Source organism: Dryobates pubescens, chromosome Z (assembly GCF_014839835.1).
Source record: "Dryobates pubescens isolate bDryPub1 chromosome Z, bDryPub1.pri, whole genome shotgun sequence".
NCBI classification, from domain to species: Eukaryota; Metazoa; Chordata; class Aves; order Piciformes; family Picidae; genus Dryobates; species Dryobates pubescens.
This window is the reverse complement of record NC_071657.1, coordinates 131,859,531-131,882,398: the sequence shown is the minus strand read 5'-3', so window position 1 is coordinate 131,882,398 and position 22,868 is coordinate 131,859,531. Positions and strand designations below refer to the sequence as shown.

Genomic DNA, 22,868 nt, shown 5'->3' with positions numbered 1-22,868 from the left:
CTTAATTAAGGACCATACTTAATGGTTTAATGTACTGCTGTAGCATCCATACCTGTCTTTCTACCCATTGGTTTTGCAAATGACAGCAAAAGAGTTGCCACAGGCAAAGTGCTTCCTCTGCAGCTGTATGGCTAGAGACACATTTGTGTGGGAAATAAAAGAGGATTTTCTTCATTTTCTTTCTTTCTTTGCCAGTGTAGCATTTGGGTTAATACAGTTCTTTGTAGATAATCCCACCTGAAATGAATGGGATAAATGGAGGCATGGGTAAACTTCAGTCATTGCAAAATAATAGCTAACAGGCCCTGTATTATCAACAGTAAACAAAATTAATTAAACTCTTCATTTTACCTGGCTTAAAAAATGTTATAAATAATTCATTTAACATCCATGTTTACCCTGACAGCAGTTATGGTTCCCATGTATTGTACTTCATCTGTTTTTGCAAGCTTTAGACACAGAGGAGCTTGTTTTGTATGTAGACAAACTGGCTTTAAAAGGACTACAACAGAGTTGTTGATCAAGCAAGATAGGTAGAAGTTGGCAACTTAAAGAATTCAGGCTGGTTGCAAAGAACAGGAGGGGAAAATGTTTCCCTGAACATATTTAAATGAGCAATTTCTGTGCTTGACTTCTATATAGCCAGAACTTGCTTCTCACTTTTTTCTTCTTATTAGACAAACAGGATTCTGAAATACTTCCTAAGTCACAGGGCGAAGTTTACTATTCTTCCAAGCATCCAGCACATATCTTCCATTTCATAGATAGAATAGAATCATACAATCATAGAATCAATAAGGTTGGAAGAGACCTCAAAGATCATCAAGTCCAACCTGTCATCCAACACCTCATAACTACTAAACTATGGCACTAAGTGCCACGTCCAATCCCCTCCTGGGATGGTGACTCCACCACCTCCCTGGGCAGCACATTCCAAGAGCTAACAATTTTCTCAGTGAAGAACTTTCTTCTCACCTCGAGCCTAAACTTCCCCTGGTGCAGCTTGAGACTGTGTCCTCTTGTTCTGGCACTGGTTGCCTGGGAGAAGAGAGCACCCCCCTCCTGGCTACAACCACCCTTCAGCTAGTTGTAGACAGCAATAATGCACACTCCATAGTAAAATTAGCTAGAAGCAGTGCAGGCAACTTCCTTCCAACCTAAACCTCTCTATGAACCTATGAATTAACAAAATGGGGCTAAACAAACATGTACTAAGAACTTCAAGAAGGTCCTGGATTTTGACTATTGCAGCCTAAGTCTTCTCTGCCTCTGTGAATGCTCCTCTGCTCTGTAGTGAGTCAGCTTATTTCTTGCATGCTTAGGTTACTATGGTGATTATGGGTCTATTAGTTCCAAGGTTGGTACCACAACTTTTTGTGTTCAACCATGGTCAGTTTGCTTGAAGGATATTTTGCACTTTTCTAGTTGAATTGGAATAAACCCCTTTATTTCAAGTATCTTTAGAAAGTTGCTTCACTTTTATTTTTAGTGATTCCAAGTTTTAATTTTAGCTATTTTAAAGTGATTTTGAGTATCTTTGATTGAAATTCTCTAGCTGGAATATAAAAATGATAAGATAGATAAGACATAGGAAGTGCATCAAACTTTGCTGTCAAGGCTTTGGCCTCTGTTCTGAAAAGATGGGGGCTGCAAAGTCAACTCCAATGAAAATGGAGGCATTTCTGTGGCAAAATATCCCACACTTCACCACTTTCTGAAGCAGGAAGAAAAGACACAATCGGTCTTCCAGCTGAAGCGTGCTGAAGTGTTGTTGATATAACTTAACAGACTGCAACTTTAAATATGTTCAACCTCTCAGTTTCTTTGGGAAGAACCTCAGATCCTGAAAGGAGCCTTTGGGTAGCGTTTGTCCTAATGACCTCTTTGTAGTCATGTGGTGGAGGGCATGCACCCTTCAGATATTCCTCACTTGAGCATGTCAGTTTGCTTCATGTTTGTCTTGACAATGGTGAAAAATTTTCAGGGGCAGCCATTTTCAGAGGCACCCATGGGACTTGCTGCCTGAACTGAATGTTGCTGGAGTGGCTGGAAAGAGCCTCGAGAATGAGATCCCTGCTCTGCACCCAGGGCCTTTCCCTTGGGCTGCTATTCCTTCTCTGACTCTGCTGTCTCCACTGATTAGGTTCACTAATTTAGCAATGTAATATCAAAGCTGAACTGCACTGCTGTTCAGAATCCTGTGTCTGCCTCTCAGATGTAACACTTAGAGTGATTTTTGTCTTGGAAATGGCTTAGATGCTCTGAATACAGCAATGGAAAGAAGAATATAGGACCTGAAGAATTGCAGATTTTCTTGAACTAATTCTGAAATAAACAGAACTTTGTCATTTCATCCAGGGGCTTATTGTGTATTTTGCTCAAAAGGCAAATATTTATAGGAAGGTGGCAGTGTTTTATTTGTGTAAACTGGAAACAGAAGCAAATATTATTGCTCATTTATATTCCTTCTGTGTTGTGAACAAAACAGTAGAGCTGAGGAAGTAATAGTGAGCAATAATGCAGTTAGGTGCCTGAAGACTGGAAGAAAGCAAATGTCACTCCAGGCTTCAAAAAAGGCAAGAAGGAAGACCCAGATAACTACAGACCAGTCAGCCTCACCTCCATCCCTGAAAAGATGATGAAGCAGCTCATTCTGGAGGTCATCCCTAACCACACAGAAGAAAAGAAGGTTGTCAGGAGTAGCCAACACAGACTGACGAATCCATAACCTTCTACAAAACCATGACCAAACAGGTAGATGAAGGAAGAGCAGTGGATGTCATATACCTTGGCTTCAGTAAGGCTTTTGATGATGTCTCCCATAACATCCTCATAGAAAAGCTCAGGAAATGAGGGTCCAACCCCCGCCAAAGCAGGATAACTTAGGGTAGTCCACACAGGAATGCATTCAGGTGGGTTTTGAAAGTCTCCAGAGAAGGAGACTCCACAACCTCTCTGGGCAGCCTGTTCAAGTGCTCTGTCACCCTCACAGGAAAGAAGTTTCTCCTCATGTTGAGATGAAACCTTCTATGTTAAATCATGAACCTGTTGTTTCTTGTCTTATTAGTGCATACCACTGAAAAGAGCTTGGTCCTTTCCACTTGACATCCACCCCTCAGATATTTATACACATTGATGAGGTCCAGGCTCTTGGCAGTTCAAAAAGCTATCAGCAAATAAAAGTATAAACAAAGAAGAGAAAATTTCTCTGTGTTAGGGAAACTGCAAGTAGACCTGGGAACCCTCCCACCTAAAAGAAATTGCTACATTTCCTTTTTTTCCTACATGTTTTGAGGTAAATGAAGAACAAGACTTCCACCCCTGAATAACAAGATCTGAGTCTCCATTCTGAAAGTACTAATTTTTAAGGATGTTTAAATCTGGTGATTTTAATATATTTGAATATGTTTTTTCCAGTTTAGACCTTTGGGAAGAGTACAGTAGAGTAGAGTAGAGTAGAGTAGAATAGAATAGAATAGAATAGAATAGACCAGGTTGGAAGAGACCTTCAAGATCATCACATCCAACCTATCATCCAACACCACCTTATCAACTAAACCATGCAACCAAACACCCTATCAAGTCTCCTCCTAAATACCCCCAATGATGGCAACTCCACCACCTCCCTGGGCAGCCCATTCCAATGGGCAATCACTCTCTCTATGAAGAATTTCTTCCTAACATCCAGTCCAAACCTTTCCTGGTGCAGTTTGAGACTGTGTCCTCTTGTTCTGGTGCTGGTTGCCTGGGAGAAGAGACCAACCTCCACCTGTCTACAACCTCCCTTCAGATAGTTGTAGAGAGCAATAAGGTCTCCCTTGAGCCCCCCTCTTCTGCAGGCTAAACAAACCCAGCTCCCTCACTCTCTCCTCATAGGGCTTGTGCTCCAAACCCCTCACCAGCTTTATTGCCCTTCTCTGGACACCTTCCAGCAAGTCAACATCTTTCCTAAACTGAGGGGCCCAGAACTGGACACAGGACTCAAGGTGAGGCCTAACCAGTGCAGTGTACAGAGGCAGAATGACCTCCCTACTCCTGCTGGCCACAATGTTCCTGATAGAGGCCAGGATGCCATTGGTCTTCTTGGCCCCCTGGGCACACTGCAGGCTCATGTCAGTAATATCCAGACCACTTAATTCTCATAAATTTATGTGTGATTTGTGGAAATTGTAATACACAAGGATGGTTTTCTTAAAAAAGACTTGAGTTAAAGGGTGAGGATTATCAAACTGACTGAGAACCGGGAGTCTTTGGCATCATTTGTGATATCTATTGGTGAAGTAAGTTTGTTTGGAGCAGAAAGACAGGAAAAAAGATTGAATTGATGTAGATTCTTAGCTGTGAAGTGAATAATCCATTGAAATTACTCAATAAGGGGACTGTGTTATGTGGCTAACTTTATTGGGTGTTAGGAAAGGATGTGCTTATTTCAAGTCAAGAAAAGATGACAGACTAAACATGCATATTTACACATAAATCCACCATGCTCCATCAGCTTTAGAAAGTCTCAGAGTCTATGAATTTTCTCAACTGAATAAAAATATCTGGTTTTCAAGAAAGCCAAAAATATTGCATTTAGCATCTGCTTTGTTAAAGCCATATGGATGCACCTGATGTCTGTGAAAGAATCCTGGTTTTGCACAGAATAATCTGCCCACTACAGAATCACAGAACGTTATAGGTTGGAAGGGACCTCAAAAGATCATTGACTCCAACCCAACCCTGCTAGCCAGAGCATTATCACCTAGAATAGGTCACACAAGAACACATCCAGGCAGGTTTTGAATGTCTTCAGAGAAGGAGACTCCACAACCTCCCTGGGGAGTCTGTTCCACTGCTCTGTCACTCTCACAGTGAAAAGGTTTTTCCTTATGTTCACATGGAGCATGTCCAGAGAAAGGCCACAAGGATAATCAGAGGGCTGGAGCACCTCTCCTGTAAGGACAGACTGACAGAGTTGGGGTTGTTCAATTTGAAAAAGTGCTGAGCAGGCCTTACTATGGTCTTCCAGTATCTGAAGGGGATGTACAAGAAAGCCAATGAGGGACTTCTTAGGGTGTCAGGTAATGATGGGACTAGGGGGCATGGAGCAAACCCAGAAGTGGGTAGATTCAGATTGGATTTTAGGAGGTGTTCAAGAGGGGACTGGACGTGGCACTTGGTGCCATGGTCTAGTCATGAGGTCTATGGTGACAGGTTGGACTTGATGATCTTTGAGGTCTCTTCCAACCTTGGTGATGAGACATTAGGAAGTTCTTCACCATGAGGGTGGTGAGAGACTGGAAGAGGTTGACCGGGGAGGTGGTGGAAGCCCCATCCCTGGAAGTTTTTAAGGCCAGGCTGGATGAGGCTCTGGGCAACCTGATCTAGCGGAAAGTGTCCCTGCCCAATGCAGGGGGGTTGGAACTAGATGATCCTTGTGGTCCCTTCCAATCCTGACAGTTCTATGATTCTGTGAACCTGCTCTGTTCCAGTTTGCACCCATTGCCCCTTGTCCTATCATTGGACATCACTAAGAAGAGCCTGGCTCCATCTTCCTTACACTCATCCTTCACTGTTATAAACATGAATGAGGTCACCCCTCAATCTCTTCTTTTCCAAGCCAAAGAGACCCAGCTCCCGCATAAGGGAGACATTCCACCACTTTCAGCATCTTTGCGGCTCTGTGCTGGACTCTTTGGAGCAGTTCCCTTGTTAGTAACATGTGGAGTTGTTACATCTCTTAAACACCAGTCAGCTTATAGTTTTGTTTTGAATATTTATTTTGAACTTACCCTTTTCAGTAACCTCCCTCTCTCTCCCTCTTTATTTTTCCCTTTACTTTTGCAGAGGATTACTGCTTCAGGAAAACAGCAGGTTTTCAGAGGCGTTGCATTACTATAAACTGGCAATTGGTAGCAGACCCACACTTGCTTGTAAGTATTTCAGCTATACAGCTTTGCATAATATTTACTCTATAGTGTTTTTAATGAAATGTTCCTACTCTTTCCTAGCAGCTTAATTATTTATTTATTTCCTGCAGTTTTTCATTCTGAATGTAAAAGGTGAAATTCTGCACTTTGCAGTTGAGAACAAGTGTTTATTAGCCAACAACTGTATTTAATGTGGTGCAGAGATCTTCTGATCTGGGATCATGTGCCATTAACTGCTACCCAAATTTTTTAGGCTCCTGTTTTCTGTTTCTAGCAGTGACAGAAGCAGGGGCTTTCTGTTACAGCTAGTACCTGATTTTTATGGTATGTGGTGTGAGTGAATAATCCAAATATTTTTGAAGTCCTTTCATGTTTCCATTCTTGCCTTGGGGAAATGAGAAATAATTTATAGGATTAATTTCAGCCGGCAGTTGGTTCCAAAATTTAGTGGGCCCTTTTAGATTTCTTTTTGTAGCTATTAAATTTTCTCTGTATGTACATATACACACATGGTGCCATGGTTTAGTTGATTAGATAGTGTTGGATGATAGGTTGCACTCGATGATCTCAAAGGTCTCTTCCAACCTGGTCTGATCTATTCCTATTCTATTCTATACATGTATCAAGTTATGTGGAAATATATGTATATATTTTTGTTACATTTCAAACAGTGATGCTGTATGCTTGATACAGTCCTATAAGAGGAAAAAAATGGAGCACCAGTGTTCTCTTCCCTCCTTCCTCACTCTTGATAGCCTCTTTCTCCTGTCCTTGTCTCTGAACTATTGCCTCATATACTCCTCACTAATAATTGATCTATATTATATAAAAGCTAAATTAAGTAACAGATTACTCTGAAGTAAAACAAAGATTAGGTAGAACATAGTGGAACCTCATTAAAATGTAATATTCTTTCCCTCTCTACAGCTGCCTATTTAAATACTGGTATCATCCTGATGAACCAAGGGAAGACAGAGGAAGCCAGGAGGACTTTCCTGAAGTGTTCAGAGATCCCTGATGAAAATCTAAAAGATCCTCATGCTCATAAAAGCTCTGTTACTAGCTGCCTTTATAATTTAGGAAAGCTTTTTCATGAACAAGGACACTATGAGGTAAGACTCTAGATTTGTCTACAGTGTCATGATAAAACCTTCGTACATAAGTAATACCTTTTGTCTCCAACCAGACTTAAAAAAATACAAGAGGGCAAATGGACTGAATTCCACCAAATCAAGATTAGCAGTCTCTACAGAGAGTATTTACAATCTACAGCCAGAGGTGTGAGGACGTCAGTTAGCAGGGTGATGTTCTGATGTCAGAATCAACATTAACAATGGTCAGCATTGTTATGTGTTAATTCATTGGGTTTGGCTTTGTCTCCATGGGTGGTATGCAAAGGATATGGCCTGATTACAGACCAGCTGACCTAAAGTCTACTGGCTTTTCAATTTCAAATAGAATAAGGCCATCCTTAGCTGAAAAAAAAAAATGGCAAAAAAAGTTATGTTTGGGTTTGGGTTTCCAAAAATAAGAGCTGACTCTAAGGAGGATCTGGAGATATTCTTGGTGTAACTGTAGGCTGCACTCAAGCCATCCCAATCTCATTTATGTGTGCAGATGTGACTGTTGTGATTTCTCTTTTTCCCTGATGGAATTACTAAACCTGGGCATTCACTTGAAGTTTGACCTTCAGCAGAATTTGAAAGTCATTCTCTCTTTGCATTGCCAGGAGTTACACATGGTTTTCAATCATACACCTCTCCCTTTCTGTGACAGTTACCTCTGGAGTTTAAGTTTAGGCATGCACAAACTCTATGGATTCTCTGTCATCTGTCTGCTGAATCCAGCTCTACCAGGTGGCAGTTACTAATTAGTTAAAACAGTTACAGGCAGCTAATACATCCATAAAGATAAGAGAACAGCAGCATGTTATCTGCAAGACTGATAGAGTTTGAGCACAGTACCTGGGAGGTGCGAGGGATCTTAACAATGTAATTCATCAGATTTCTGCCTGGTGGTCATTGCAGTCTGACCAAGCCTTGGTTTGATCATACACTTTGGGTTATTTTCAAGCATATTTCAGCCTTTACAAGCTGCAGCTGTTCAGTGGGTTGATGTAGAAAATGCTGCAGAGGTAACAGACTGACCAGTAAGCATCCTAAGTGCTGAGTGAGTCATCAAGTGATTCAAGGCACAGCATATTTGTGAAGGGAATCCAATTTTGAGCACTGTTGACATTGTAGACCATCTCTTTCTGTGGAGCATGCTTCAGCTGTGAGGATTATGTTTTGTTATTACTTGGCAGTAAAAAATGATTTCTTTATTTTTAGGTCACTTACTCCATCTCAGATGTCAGATAGTGCTTTGTCTTCCCTGAATTTGGTAAACCTTTTTAAAAGGAGAAATGTGAACTATCTGTGACATTTTTGACACCAATATGTTTTCTTTCTCTCTGCACCTTTCATTTGGGGAAGAAAGATAATTTAGTTTTACTTCATACTTGAAAGACTGGGGAAGGAAGATAGTTTGATTTATACTTTGTGAGTGAAAGGCTGCTTTTGAAATTGGTGCCTTACTAATGATGTCTCCCACTTGTGTGTTTCTTTTCAGGATGCCCTTATGGTTTACAAAGAAGCAATACAGAAAATGCCAAGGCAGTTTGCACCACAGAGTTTATACAACATGATGGGTAAGTGCATTGTGAGTGCTTCAGAAAGGCACTTGAGGCAGGGTAAAACAAAAGAACTTAGCCAGGCAGCTGGTGCTCAAATGAATTATCTAATAAAACCCAAAATAATTGTCATCAGTGGATGAAAGCCCAACCAGTTTCAAAGCTTAAATGCCACCAAGAGCAGTACTGGATAAGGGATAACAAATGATGAGGCTATTAGATACTGGATAGCTTTAATGATGTCTATGCAGCACTTGTATGTTTACAATTTTTCTCTGCCTCCAGAATTTCTCACCCACTGTCTTGGAGACCTCTTGTGCAATCATACAGGATTTATTTTCTTTTAATCTCACATTTACTCATCTTAGAATCATAGAATTATAGGGTTGGAAAGGACCTCAAGGATCATCTACTTCAAATCCCCCTGCCATGGGCAAGGAATCATCTTCAAAACTAAGAAGAAATTGTATTTAATTCATAGAAAATAGAGTGAGATTGATTGTGGCATTAAATTTAGTGTGGGTGTTGAAGCTTAAATTTCCATTCCTCAAAGATCATCGAGTCCAACCTGTCACCACCGACCTCATGACTAGACCATGGCACCAAGTGCCACATCCAACCTCCTCTTGAACACCTCCAGGGAAGGTGACTCCACCACCTCCCTGGGCAGCCCATTCCAATGATGAATGACTCGCTCAGTGAAGAACTTTCTCCTCACCTCAAGCCTAAACTTCCCCTGGTGCAGCTTGAGACTGTGGCCTCTTGTTCTGGTGCTGGTTGCCTGGGAGAAGAGATCAAGCCCCTCCTGGCTACAACCTCCCTTCAGGTAGAGGGAGCAGTAAGGTCTCCCCTGAGCCTCCTCTTCTCCAGGCTAAACAACCCCAGCTCCTTCAGCCTCTCCTCATAGGGTTTGTGTTCCAAACCCCTCCCCAGCTTTGTTGCCCTTCTCTGGACACGTTTCAGCAAGTCAACATCTTTCCTAAACTGAGGGGCCCAGAACTGGACATAGTGCTCAAGGTGTGGCCTAACCAGTGCTGTGTACAGGGACAGAATGACCTCCCTGCTCCTGCCCAGTAGACTCTATGAACTGCTGTCTGGTACAGAAAAGAATGTAAGATGCCTTTAAAATAGTTCAATGTAAAGCAATTATAAATATAGAGAGAGACAATTAAGATCAACAGGAAGCATGTGGGCATTTGTGGCTTTTTTTCTCCCTTCCCTGTGCCTAAAATACCGGAGAATGTATTGGTTGATAGAAATTGTTTTGACACAGGGAGGCACAACACACTGCTTATTTAGGAAAGGCCCCGTAGCTCCTTACAAGTGCTGGGGCATAGGAGGAAAATATTCTCTAATTGTAACAGATGCTGCACATTTGCAAATGCTATATTGAGTATTTCTGATGTCACGGTGACAAAGTGTCTCATGTCAATAATAGTATAAACACTTCCTTAACAGTTCATGGAGTTCAGCAGACAAATTGCTTCTGCCTGGATGCTGACCTTTAGCAGATTAATGCAAATGAGTAAGATCCCTGAAATGCACAAGCTGATTATTGCCTTCATAAGGAGTCTTAGCTGAACTAGGCTTTTATCAGTCTTAATTATCAGCATTTGATGGGATTACCAACAGTCACCACTCTGTGAATTAAGCCTCTGTTTACTCTCTGTGTTCTATAGTGATTGTTGGAGTACTGCAGGGCCTCAGCAAACCCTCCAAAGTTTGACTGCTTTCTTTAGTGCAGATACACATCTCTGCATTCTGAGAAAATTGCTCCTCAGAAGTATAGAAAATGGAAAAAGTAAACCAGTGTTGTTTCTAGCATTTAGGCTGGGTGTTAGGAAGAAAGTCTTCACAGGAGTGACTGGCCATTGGAATGGGCTGCCCGGGGAGGTGGTGGAGTCACCATCACTGGAGGTGTTTAGGAAGAGACCGGATGAAGCACTTGGTACCGTGGTTTAGTTGATTGGATGGTGCTGGGTGATAGGTTGGACTTGATGATCTTGAAGGTCTTTTCCAACCTGGTGAATTCTGTGATTCTGGTTGTTCCATCACAAAGCAGGCCTGTGCCACCCTATTTCTTTTTCCATGAATAGGTGCTCCCTGAAGAACTACCATGGCCTGTATGATTCTTTAGCTTTTCACTTCTTTTGCCCATTGGTTACTTTTTCAGGTTCAGGAGGCCTTTCTCAGCTTCCTTTATAAACACAGTGTATGATGTCCAAGTTCGCTCTGTTCCTGGGATTTGCATTTATTAACTCACAAAGCAAAAGTGAACACAGAGACCAGCTCAGTCTTTTGACTGGTCTTGGCTTCTATTTCCTTTAGGCAGCTGCTGACACGTCATGGATGCCCTAATGGCCTAACAAGTTGGGGTCAGCTAAGACTACCTTAGCCCCTTTCAGCCTGTTGCAAAGAGAACAGGCTATTAGGAAGCCCTGGAAAGTGGAACTTATCATTAATGCAGCCTATATTTGTATTTTGGTTGCTGTTGTGATGACAACTGTTGCAGGGAAACCAAAACTTCCTCCTCACTAGTTGCTGAGGGGTGGCCTGTTGGCTGTTCTGCAAAGGCAATCCAAGAGACTACATAAAGAGTTGGGTAGTGACTTGAATGCAGTGCAGTGATATTAACAGCAGGGCTTCTCTCTTCATAGCATGGAAAGAAAAAAGATACCTCTGGGGAGGAATAGAATAGAATAGAATAGACCAGGTTGGAAGAGACCTTCAAGATCATCGCGTCCAACCTATCAACCAATCCAACCCACCTAATGAACTAAACCATGGCACCAAGCACCCCATCAAGTCTCCTCCTGAACACCTCCAATGATGGTGACTCCACCACCTCCCCAGGCAGCCCATTCCAATGGGCAATCACTCTCTCTGTATAGAACTTCCTCCTAACATCCAGCCTAAACCACCCCTGGCACAGCCTGAGACTGTGTCCTCTTGTTCTGGTGCTGGCTGCCTGGGAGAAGAGACCAACCTCTGCCTGTCTAATTAAGCCCATCTGATTTTAGACTGTACAGGTTATGTCCTGCAAGCATCCTTCACAGAATCCTAGAATCAACCTGGTTGGAGGAGACCTCCTGGATCTTCAAGTCCAATCAATCACCCAACCCTAGCTAGTCAACTGGACCCTGGCACTAGGTGCCTCATCCAGTCTCTTTTTAAACATCTCCAGGGACACTGATCCCACCACCTCCCTGGGCAGCCCATTCCAGTGGGCAGTCTCTTTCTGTGAAGAATTTCTTTCTAAGATCAAGCCTAAACTTCCACCTGCACAGCTTGAGCCTGTGTCCTCTTGTTCTGTCACTGGTTGCCTGGGAGAAGAGACCAACCCCACCTGGCTGCAACCACCCTTCAGGTAGTTGTAGACAGCAATAAGTTCTCCCCCGAGCTGTCTCCTTCTGCTTGTCCTGTAAAAGGAGCTGTGGTGACTAGCTAAGAGTTGCCGACTTGAGCTGGGTGAGATAAATTCTAAACACCTATTCAGTCATCTCCTTGCATCAGGTGTGACAGGAGAGCAAGGCAACTGCATCCATTATCAGAAGCTCATCCACTACATAGCTCATACCATGTTGTTGAGCCTCAGAGGGCTGACTGGATGGTTTATTTCTGTTTTGATGTTCAAGATAGAATTATGAACACATTCATTCTAACTCTTCCATCATTGCATAACTTGTCTGCCTATTTTTCACCTTTAAGAGGTACACTAGAGGACCTGAAATATGCCAGTCCTGGCTTGTACACCTGGAACCTCATCAATCTGACTCAGCTGTGCCCACTCACCATGTGCTCATTGCTGCGGGAGGAAGGGGAAGAAACAGGGCTGTTTCCCTTCTGGGTCCTTCCCTGTTTCTCTACATGTGGAAATAGTCTTCATGGCTTATTATGAAATCCAAAAATAGTTGCACTTTGAGGATTATCTGCTGAAGTTGTCATTGTGATTATTGTATTCTGAGTCTCTGGCAATCACTCTTTGATTTAGTGGCACATATATTGCCACATAGTGGCATGTGATGTAAGAAACGAGTGCTTTCTCTAATTTTTAATGATTATTCGGTCATATCATTCAAGATTTTCTCAAGACTTTTGTCCCTGTATGGTGGACTGGACGTTAGGAAAATATTCTTCTGGGCAAGAGTGCTCAGGCATTGGAATGGGCTGCCCAGGGAGGTGGTTAAGTCACCAGCGCTGGATGTGTTTAAAGGTGGCTTGGATGTGGTGCTTGGGGATATGGTTTAGGGGTGAACCTTATAGAGGAGGGTTATAGGTTGTACTTGACGATCCTGAGGGTCTTTTCCAACATGTATGTTTCTGTGATCCTGTGTACATGACATACTCAAAAGAGAAAAAACAGGAGACAAACTGTTTAAACTGAATTAGGATTTGAACTCCAGCATTTGGAGTGAGATAGGGTAGCATTAACACTCCAGCGGTGTTAAGCCTTTACACCACCTGCTTTCCCTGTTTGTGCTGCACTTCTTTTCCTTGTACTTGCTTCTATTGGCCTTTTGCTGTGACAGGCTCAATGACTCACTGCTCTGGGCTGCCAGTCTGCCTCACTGAGCCTCGTTCTTTAAAACTAAGCAGCTTGCTTCTGGAAGGTAGAAGTTGAGCCTTAAGAAGCAAAGCCCTTCATTTGACATTGCATTTTATGCATGCTACAATAGACAGGGCCAGAAGACCAGCATCAGATGTACTGTGTTTGTGCATATGAAAAGTTGCAGGGTAGATTTTGGTCTCCTGTTGCTGTGATTTATTTTGCCAGGTGTGCAACAACTCAGCTAAAGAAACCATATGTTTCTCTGGCTTTGTACCAAGAAGTAAAACCTTTTCAGATTTTTTTTTTTCCCCCCTTTTTTTTTTTCCCCTTAAAAGAACACAAAGCAGCTAAAAATTTAAAGCTAGAGTCAAAATAATTATCCAACAAGCTGCATAGGGTTGGCTTGGTATTTATTTTCCCTATGTCATATTTCTTTGATGTAAATTAAAAAGTAGATGCTAAGGTTACACAGATTAATTTACTTGGCATGGCAACGTGCACTACAAAGGCCAGAGTCCAGCTCAGCTGCATTAAATAGGTAATATATTTGTTTAAAGTTTCAATTAAAACCTGGGGTCAAAAGATAAAATGGTCCCTGTGGGATCTTGAACACTTTAATGCCAATATTAGGATTGCTTAAAGATCAGCCTCTGCTCTGGATGTCTTTCGCGTCCCGTGAAATCTGATATTGTGCAGCTGATTGTATTACATTGCTTTCAAAACCACACTGGCCCACCTGCTACAGTAATTCCTGCTCCTGACAGTTAAGTGGTGTGAGGTGGACCATGGAGTTTTTGTTTTGCTTCTGAACAGTAACAAGAAAGATGTTGGGGTGGCGTTGTTCAGGTTTCAATTGGCAACATACTGTCAGAAAGACAAATGTCTTGATCGCAGTTCATCTGCCCTTGCCAGCTAGCATCTGAAGGTCTGGTTTGGAATGCATTTAATGCAAAAAATTTTGATGAGAAATGCAAGTTAGAAAATAAGCCAGCACTGCAGGAGTGAATACGAGGTGTGAATGCAGTTAATGATGCACAGATTAGAATTTAGATTTCTCCTTCCCAGTCTGCTGCCCTGCACACGGACAGAAAACAAATCATCGCGAGTGGCAGCCAGGTACAGAACAGGAATAAGGAGCCAGATTTTACATCTGCTGCAGAGGTTTGCATGATAAGTACAAAGGCTTAACATGCAGAGAGGCTTTCTGTGTTGATGATTATAACACAACTATCACTTTATTGGGTTATGCTTTTGGGTGATGTGGCTGTTTATATAAACCTGTTAATAATGTTAAGGCTCCTATCCCATTTGCCCTTTGCTCCCATTAAATGTATTTTTATTGAATTATTAACATTGGTTAGAACACCAAGAAACATTTTTGCTGGTGTACTTTTTGCAGTTCATGCTGTCCAAGGCTTACTGTATAAGAGCCAAAGATGATTAAGCTGTGAAATACATATCTCACATCATAACTTATGCAGTACGTGGTACCTGCATTTGTCTGAGCTCCAGTCATCAGGGTGCTTCCTATGCATCTCATGAAGCTTTCTTACTAAATCTACATTACAAACCCTTTTTCTTTCAGAACTAGCTTGACTGAAAAAAAAAAAAAAGTATCATTTTTCTCCTTCCATTTGTCTGTTTTATTATATGTTCTATGGAAATAAGAATGGAGTCCACCCCAGTGGTGCTAGGAATAAAAGACTCTACTTCCTTCTCTCCACCCCCCCGCTCCCATCCTGCTACTTTAACTCTTCCCCCTCTGAGGCTTTTATGGTAGTTTATATCTGCTGTCCAAAGTTGACTGTAAATCTCTGGGTTGATTGTAATGTCTCTTGCTTTTCACTTTGTTTTGTTTGATGGAGTCAAGCTGGGTATGAAGGTTATAGCATTTGATTACTGAGAGGGTAGTGAACATGGTATTTGAGACCAGGTTCTGAGGTTCTCTTTGTTTTATCCCTTTGGATTATTCATCTATAATTTCTTGTGAAATACCTGAGTTTTCTTAGGCAATATCTGGGGGGGGGGGGGAGAAGAAAAGAGAGTCTTAAGCCTGAAATGCCTTTGTGTTATAAACATGGAGTTTTGTATTAAAAAAACCAACAAACACAACAAAAGCAGCAAAGTTGTAACCTTTTAATACAAAAATGTGGTCCACTACTGAAATGGGACTACAGGGAACCCAGTTAGCCATGATTCTAATGGGAAGTCCTTCTATTAAGAGTGTTTTAAGGAAACCTGTACTGGCATAATGTCTGTGCTTGACTGACAGGAAAAAATACTCTTTCAAATATGTGTAACTGAAGCAAAAGGCAAGAAAAGAGTAAAATCACTTGTTTAGTTATGGATTTTCAGTACATACTCTTATCAGTTCCTGCTGTATGCACATCTGTTGTAAGATGAAAATGAAATTACCCAAGGTGAGCTCAGTGCCTCTATTTCTCATGCCTTTGTCCTGAAGCATTAATGGAGGTGTTAATGAACTCTGTATACACTCCTCTAAGTAATGCTTCAATTGCATATTAATGTATTTTCTTGTATTACATCAGTAAGTGAGAGTTACAATTAAATCCCTGTTCCTGCTTTTGGAATAGGCTAAGAACTGGGATCATAAATAACAGAAAATATGAAGTGTAAAAATGATAAAAAAAAATGAATGACAAATCTGTCTCCTTTTACTCCAGTTAACCTGTGGAGTTTCTTGCCACCACTGTACGTGGATGCATGTTGATGCAGAGTTGTCCTAAGGCTTTTGCTGCCATAAATTTCTTTCTCTATTTTTACCTTCCATAGAAAAATATCACAGAATCACAGAATGTTAGGGGTTGGAAGGGACCTCAAAAGATCATCCATTCCAATCCCCCTGCCAGAGCAGGATCACTTAGAGCAGATCACACTGGAATGCATCCAGGCAGGTCTTGAAGATCCCCAGAGAGGGAGACTCCACAACTCCCCTGGGCAGCCTGTTCCAGTGTTCTGTCACCCTCACAGTGAAAATGTTTTTTCCTCATGTTTCCATGGAACTTCCTATGCCTCAGCTTCCACCCATTGCCCCTTGTCCTGTCATTGGGCATCACCGAGCAGAGCCTGACTCTATCCTCTTGGCACTCACCCTTTACATCTTTATAAACAGTAATGAGGTCAAAGTAGAATGCAGCTCTCTTGAATTTTATAGATCCCACAAGTTTCATTACAAATTTGTGTGACTTGTCAGATTTTTAAGCTGAATGTTGAAATATCTTGCATATTTAGTAATTCTTAAAGTGTATGTAGCAATCTGCTCACATGTACCATTGGTCTGCATGTGTTCTGCCAGTGGACCCACTTTTATGACTAAATCATTCATGTTTGAAGTTCATAAAAACCTATGATTGTAAATGGCAAATTTCTTATTTTAAGTCTCAGACACACAAATGTATCTTGCATGACAAAATCACAGAATCACTGAGTGTTAGGGATTGGAAGGGACCTCTAGAGGAACTGAAGTAGAAAGTCCTGACTAGTAAACCTGGAACCACATTAATCTAACTCTGAGCTGTGCCCACTCACCATGTGCCACCAATCACAACTCTTTGAACCCTGTTTTTGAGCCAGTTACCAATCCACCTCACAGTCCAATCATCTACTTTTCTTGTGTTTCCCTATAAGGATGTGATTGCAGACAGTATCAAAAGCCTTGAAGGAAGATGATATCCACTGCTCTCCCTTCATCTATTCATTTGGTCATACCTTTGTAGAAGGCTGCCAGGTCATAGAATCATAGAATTATTAGGGTTGGAAGGGACCTCAAGGATCATCCAGTTCCAACCCCCCTGCCATGGGCAGGGACACCTCACACTAGAGCAGGTTGCTCACAGCCACATCCAGCTTGGCCTTAAAAACCTCCAGGGATGGGGCTTCTACCACCTCCCTGGGCAACCTGTTCCAGTGTCTCACCACCCTCATGGTGAAGAACATCTTCCTAACATCCAATCTGAATCTATTTTTCTTTTTTCCATTGCCTCTCAGTCAATAAGATTTCCCCTTACTTAGATCCATGTTGGCTACCCTTGATAACCTTCTTTTCTTTCATGTGGTTAGAGATGGCCTCAGAATGACTTGCTCCATCATCTTTCCAGGGATGGAGGTGAGGCTGACTGGTCTGTAATTGCCCAAGTGTTTCATCTCTCAGTTTTTGAAGACTGGAGTGACATTGGCTTTCCTCCAGTCCTCAGGCACCTCTCCTGTTTTCCATGATTTTTCAGAAACGATAGACAGTGGAACAACAAGAGCATCAGCCAGCTCCTCCTCAGTCTGTACATCTTTTCCCTGTCATTTTGTTGGAAAACTCTCTTAAGATGGAATAGCTTTTATTAAAATTGCATTGCTCTAATACATAAAATCACTTGATTGAATTAACACTTCAATTAACAGTTTCTAGATTTTACTCATGTCTTTGAATATGATGGTGGCAGAGCCTTTGCCAGTTTTCAAATTACTTGAATTACTTGATCAGAGGGCTGGAGCACCTCTCCTATGGAGACAGACTGTGAGAGTTGGGGCTGTTCAGTCTGAAGAAGAGAAGGCTCCAAGGAGGCCTTATTGTGGTCTTCCAGTATCTGAAGGGGGCCTACAAGAAAACTGGGGAGGGACTTTTTAGGGTGTCAGGGGACTAGGGGGAATGGAGGAAAAGTGGGAGTGGGTGGATTCAGATTGGATGTTAGGAAGAAGTTCTTCACCATGAGGGTGGTGAGACACTGGAACAGGTTGCCCAGGGAGGTGGTAGAAACCCCATTCCTAGGGAGTTTTTAAGGCCAGGCTGCATGTGGCTCTGAGCAACCTGATCTAGTGTGAGGTGTCCCTGCCCATGGCAGTCAGGTTGGAACGAGATGATCCTTGAGGTCCCTTCCCACCCTGACAATTCTGTGATTCTGTGAATTTCTTTTCAGATAGGAATGTAATTATAAATCATTTAGAAGATGAAATTAGTAGCAGAGCCTCTAACAGTACTTCCTTTCCTACTGAGGACATGTTCTAATTTCTCATATTCCTTTTATTTATTTATTTATCATATATATATATGTGTGTATGTGTGTGTGTGTGTGTGTGTATGAGTTCTTGATGATTTGAGGCTTATGGGGAAAATACGACTCTTCAGCTCTAGACAGTTCCCTTTGAAGTCTTCAGGGAAATAAAACTCCTTTCTCTACAGTTTGGCATTTAGATTGACATATTGTAGCTTCATTTCTAGATGTGCTACTCAGAAACACCCTTAAAGTTTTAAGGGGTTAGCTTGTAAAGTAGTTGAGCTCTTAAAACCTATAAAAATTGAATTTGACAGTACTCCAAAGATGTTAATCTCTTCTTATAAGGGAATCCATCATGGAAAATAGATGAGAAGCTTGGATGTTTTTTGAAATTTGGCTGTGCAGTCAGTGTATACTACCAGCAGATAATAACTCTGAGGCTGCTTACAGCACTTTTAAAATAATCTTGTTAATTGCTTGAAACTTTGCCAAGCTGTAACAGGTTGGGCTGGAATTTTCCACTTAATGAAAAGAAAAGGCCAACATGTATTCCTCATTTCCTGTATGGGAAATGAAGCAGAGGCCTATGGGAAAACTAGTACACAATCAAAAGAATTAAACATTCTACCACAAAGCCTGCAACTAGGGAGAGTTGTTGAGAGGAGCATATGGCTTGACTTTGGGCTTCTTCCATCCTTTCAACACTTCATGGCTATTACCTCTTGACCTGTTGCTAGACACCCTTATGAAAAGTCCCTCTGCAACCTTCCTGTAGGATCCCTTCAGGTATTGGAATGAAGCTTGAAGGTCCCCCCAGCATCATCTCTTCTGTAGGCTGAACAACCCCAGCTCCCTCACCCTCTCCTCATAGCTGAGATGTTTCAGCCCTTGGATCATCTTTATGGCCCTCCTCAGGACTCGCTCCGACAGCTCTGCATCCTTCTTATACTGGAGGCACCATAACTGGACAAAGTATTTGAAAGAAAAGGGAAAGAAAGAAAAAAAAGAAAATAAAAAAGAAAAGAATAGAGAAGAAAAGAGAAGAATAGAAAAGAGAAGAATAGAAAAGAGAAGGAAAGGAAAGGAAAGGAAAGGAAAGGAAAGGAAAGGAAAGGAAAGGAAAGGAAAGGAAAGGAAAGGAAAGGAAAGGAAAGGAAAGGAAAGGAAAGGAAAGGAAAGGAAAGGAAAGGAAAGGAAAGGAAAGGAAAGGAAGGAAAAGAAAAGAGAAGAGAAGAGAAAAGAAGAGAAAAGAAAATAAGAGAAAAGAGAAAAAAGAAAAGAAAAGAAAAAAGAAAAGAAAAGAAAAAAGAAAAGAAAAGAAGAAAAGAAAAGAAAGAAAAGAAAAGAAAAGAAAAGAAAAGAAAAGAAAAGAAAAGAAAAGAAAAGAAAAGAAAAGAAAAGAAAAGAAAAGAAAAGAAAAGAAAAGAAAAAAGAAAAAGAAAACCTGGACCTAAACCACATTTCTTTTACAAAGAAAATCCTCCATAGTCCCTATAAATCCTCAAAATAGCTCCCATACTACTGAAGAGTGCCTTCTGTTTCGCTTCTTTGAGTGTGTAGGTGGCACCTTTTTCTCAGAGTTTTGAGTCTGTATTAGTTGGCTTCAAGCTTGAATAAAGAATGTTGATCCTTCTCTCTTTCCCTGATGCCCTCACAGCTATTAGTTTCCATGTAATGCATAATGGGGGGCAGTGACTCACCTGGAGGCAGCCTTAGCCAACTTGCTATACTGCTATAGTTCTCACTTGATCCTCCAGTGGTGACACTGGATAAACTATGACTTCATAATTTTGGAAAGATACTTAGCCATGTATTTGGAATGAATCACCTGGTGAGATGATGAAATCCTGACTGCCCTGTAGGCGTCTTCAATCTGTCATGGGTTTGGGCAAGGGCACACATCTAAAGCCCTTGTGAAAGAGCTGTGTAAATGCAGGGTATTACTCTGAAGAGTGATGTTCTTACATACTTGTTCAATACTGCTTTTTTCCATCCTTTGAGAACTTTGGTGATTTGATTCTTGGAGAAAGAGCCTGTCTTTCTCTGTACACTGAATTCTTTCTCACAAATGTTAAGACTACAATTATCTGTACCACAGTATTCACATTCATCTGTTGTTCAACATTGCCTACCTCAGCCTCTCACAGTAAAGGATTTCACTTTGTAAAATGTCCAAGTTTGGTCATTTTGTACTCAACTACTTAAGACTAGCAATTTTTAAATTATGGATGTTATATTCTAATTAAAACTAATTGTGGCAGATGACCTAATATAACTATGTTCAGATATTAGGGTTTTTAATATCTTGCCCCTCCCTCCAATACATCTTCAGGACTGTTTTCTTAACCTTTTCTAGTTCTTGTGTTATGATTAAATGCAAATACTTTCCATATTCTCCCTACTATTCCATGGAAAAGTAACTTTTCTACAGTAGGTTTGATAAAATATCTGTTATTTTGAGACTTTGAAGCATAGCAGCTAGAGCACTCTCTTGGAATTTTGTTCCAGAAAGACTTTGATCTCAATCATGCCCTTTAAGACCTAATAAGGCCTTCTTGTAAGGGGCCTAGCAAGAAGGATGGAGAGACACTGTTTACAAAGGCCTCTGGTGATAGGACAAGGGACAATGACTTCAAACTAGAGAAGGACAGATTTAGATTGGATGTTAGGAACAGATTTGTTACTATGAGGGTGTGGAAAACTGGAACAGGTTTCCCAGGGAAGGGATTGGGGCCCCATGAATAGAATAGAATAGAATAGATCAGATTGGAAGAGACCTTCAAGATCATCGCATCCAACCCATCATCCAATCCACCTAATCAACTAAACCATGCAACCAAGCACCCTATCAAGTGTCCTCCTGAACACCTCCAATGATGGTGACTCCACCACCTCCCCGGGCAGCCCATTCCGATGGGCAATCACTCTCTCTGTGTAGAACTTCTTCCTGACCTCCAGCCTAAACCTCCCCTGGCGCAGCCAGGAGGTATTCAAAATGAGACTCCACAGGGCTCTGGGCAACCTGATCTAGTTGAGGATGTCCCTGCTGACTGCACAGGGGGTTGGACTAGATGACCTTCAGAGGTCCCTTCCAACCCAGACCATTCCATGATTCCATAATAACTCAGTCTCCACACTCAAGTGTCTGTAAGGCGTCTTTTTGCATGTGTGTCATTGCAGGTGTTCAAAGCACTTCACCCTTTAAAAAATCTGTTCCCATTTATTACATAGCAAATTATACATGAGATAATAAATTATGGAAGCCTTGAGCAATTTTGGATGTTCTCACAAGCATTTGTTTCACCCTGCAGGAGAAGCCTACATGAGAATGAGTCGGCTGCCAGAAGCAGAGCACTGGTACGTGGAGTCACTGCGATCCAAGAGCGACCACATCCCAGCCCATCTCACCTATGGAAAACTGCTGGCTCTGACGGTGAGTTAATCAGCAGCTCCTGGGAGCTGGTCCCAAGGCCTTCAAATAGATGAGGTAAAGGGATGGGAAGGATTTGGTCTGAAAATTGGTTATTGCCCTATTTGTCACTCTTTAGTCACCCATTTCAGTCATGCCTTCTAATTAAGGATTGTGAAATATTTCATCCATTTCCTGAAGTAGGACCACCTCTGTGCAAGAAAAAAAAACAGTTAAAATGCTGTAGGAACATTATAATAGGTATGAAATCATTCTCTGGTTGAAAAAGCCTTTATTGGAAGTAGTTTACATCACAAGTAATGATATTGATTCAAAAAGATTATCAGTGTTTGATCCATGATTATTGTAGCAGCCCATGGCAGAGCTAGAGGTGTGATCTTTACTTTGCAAATTGCATGTTTTGTGCTTTGAAGTGACACTTCTTTAGGTGTAACTCTTTGAGCCTGTGAAAAGAACTACTCAACTACTAAGAGCTAGTTCTAAAACTCAGAAGACTTGGACTTCCCTTATTTATTCAAAATTTCCTTCTCCTTTTGAGTTCAGATGAGCTTTCATCTCCAGCTAAATTAGCCTCATATGATAGTTAGAGCAGAGTGCCAGACTTGTGTGGCTTTCACACATTTTGAAGATGAAAATGGATTTCTGTTTTATTCACTAAAATTATTCTGTTTTAAAATTGCTTTTCAATGTTTTCCATTTCTCATTCACATTTTTATGACCATATCCTCTTTCCTGTTTATCTCCTCTGCATTTGCTTTTATTGTTCACCCCAGCTGTTTCATATTTCCTTTCTATGCTCTATTGATAGGCTTTTGTATGGTTTTCAGGCCTTATGTCTCAGTCTGAATATCTTCCTTAACTTTTCAAGTAGGTATAAGCTTTTACTCTGACATTGCTTACGCCTGCTTAGTCTTCAAGCAAAACTTGTCCTTGAACACATGATAAAGAGATCCAGTGAAGAAAAATAGCTAATAATTAATTTCAACAGATGCATTACTGCTAAAGATACCTAAATAGCATCCTGGCCTGCATCAGGAACAGAGTGGCCAGCAGGAGCAGGGAAGTCATTCTGCCCCTGTACTCAGCGCTGGTTACGTCACACCTCAAGTACTGTGTCCAGTTCTGGGCCCCTCAGTTTAGGAAAGATGTTCACTTGCTGGAACGTGTCCAGAGAAGGGCAACAAAGCTGGGGAGGGGTTTGGAGCACAAGCCCTGTGAGGAGATGCTGAGGGAGCTGGGGTTGCTTAGCCTGGAGAAGAGGAGTCTCAGAGGAGACCTTATTGCTGTCTACAACTACCTG

The 22,868-nt window shown here is 41.5% G+C and overlaps 1 protein-coding gene across 2 annotated transcripts in view; it reads left to right on the top strand.

The window, feature by feature from the left end:
• TMTC2 (transmembrane O-mannosyltransferase targeting cadherins 2) overlaps positions 1-22,868 on the top strand; it is a 304,368-nt gene that overhangs the window by 211,444 nt on the left and 70,056 nt on the right. For both annotated transcript variants that reach the window (XM_054178580.1, XM_054178581.1), the window contains 4 exons: positions 5,830-5,915; positions 6,840-7,024; positions 8,523-8,601; positions 21,450-21,571. In XM_054178580.1, coding sequence (XP_054034555.1) covers positions 5,830-5,915; positions 6,840-7,024; positions 8,523-8,601; positions 21,450-21,571 — 472 coding nt within the window. The remainder of the gene's footprint in view (positions 1-5,829; positions 5,916-6,839; positions 7,025-8,522; positions 8,602-21,449; positions 21,572-22,868) is intronic.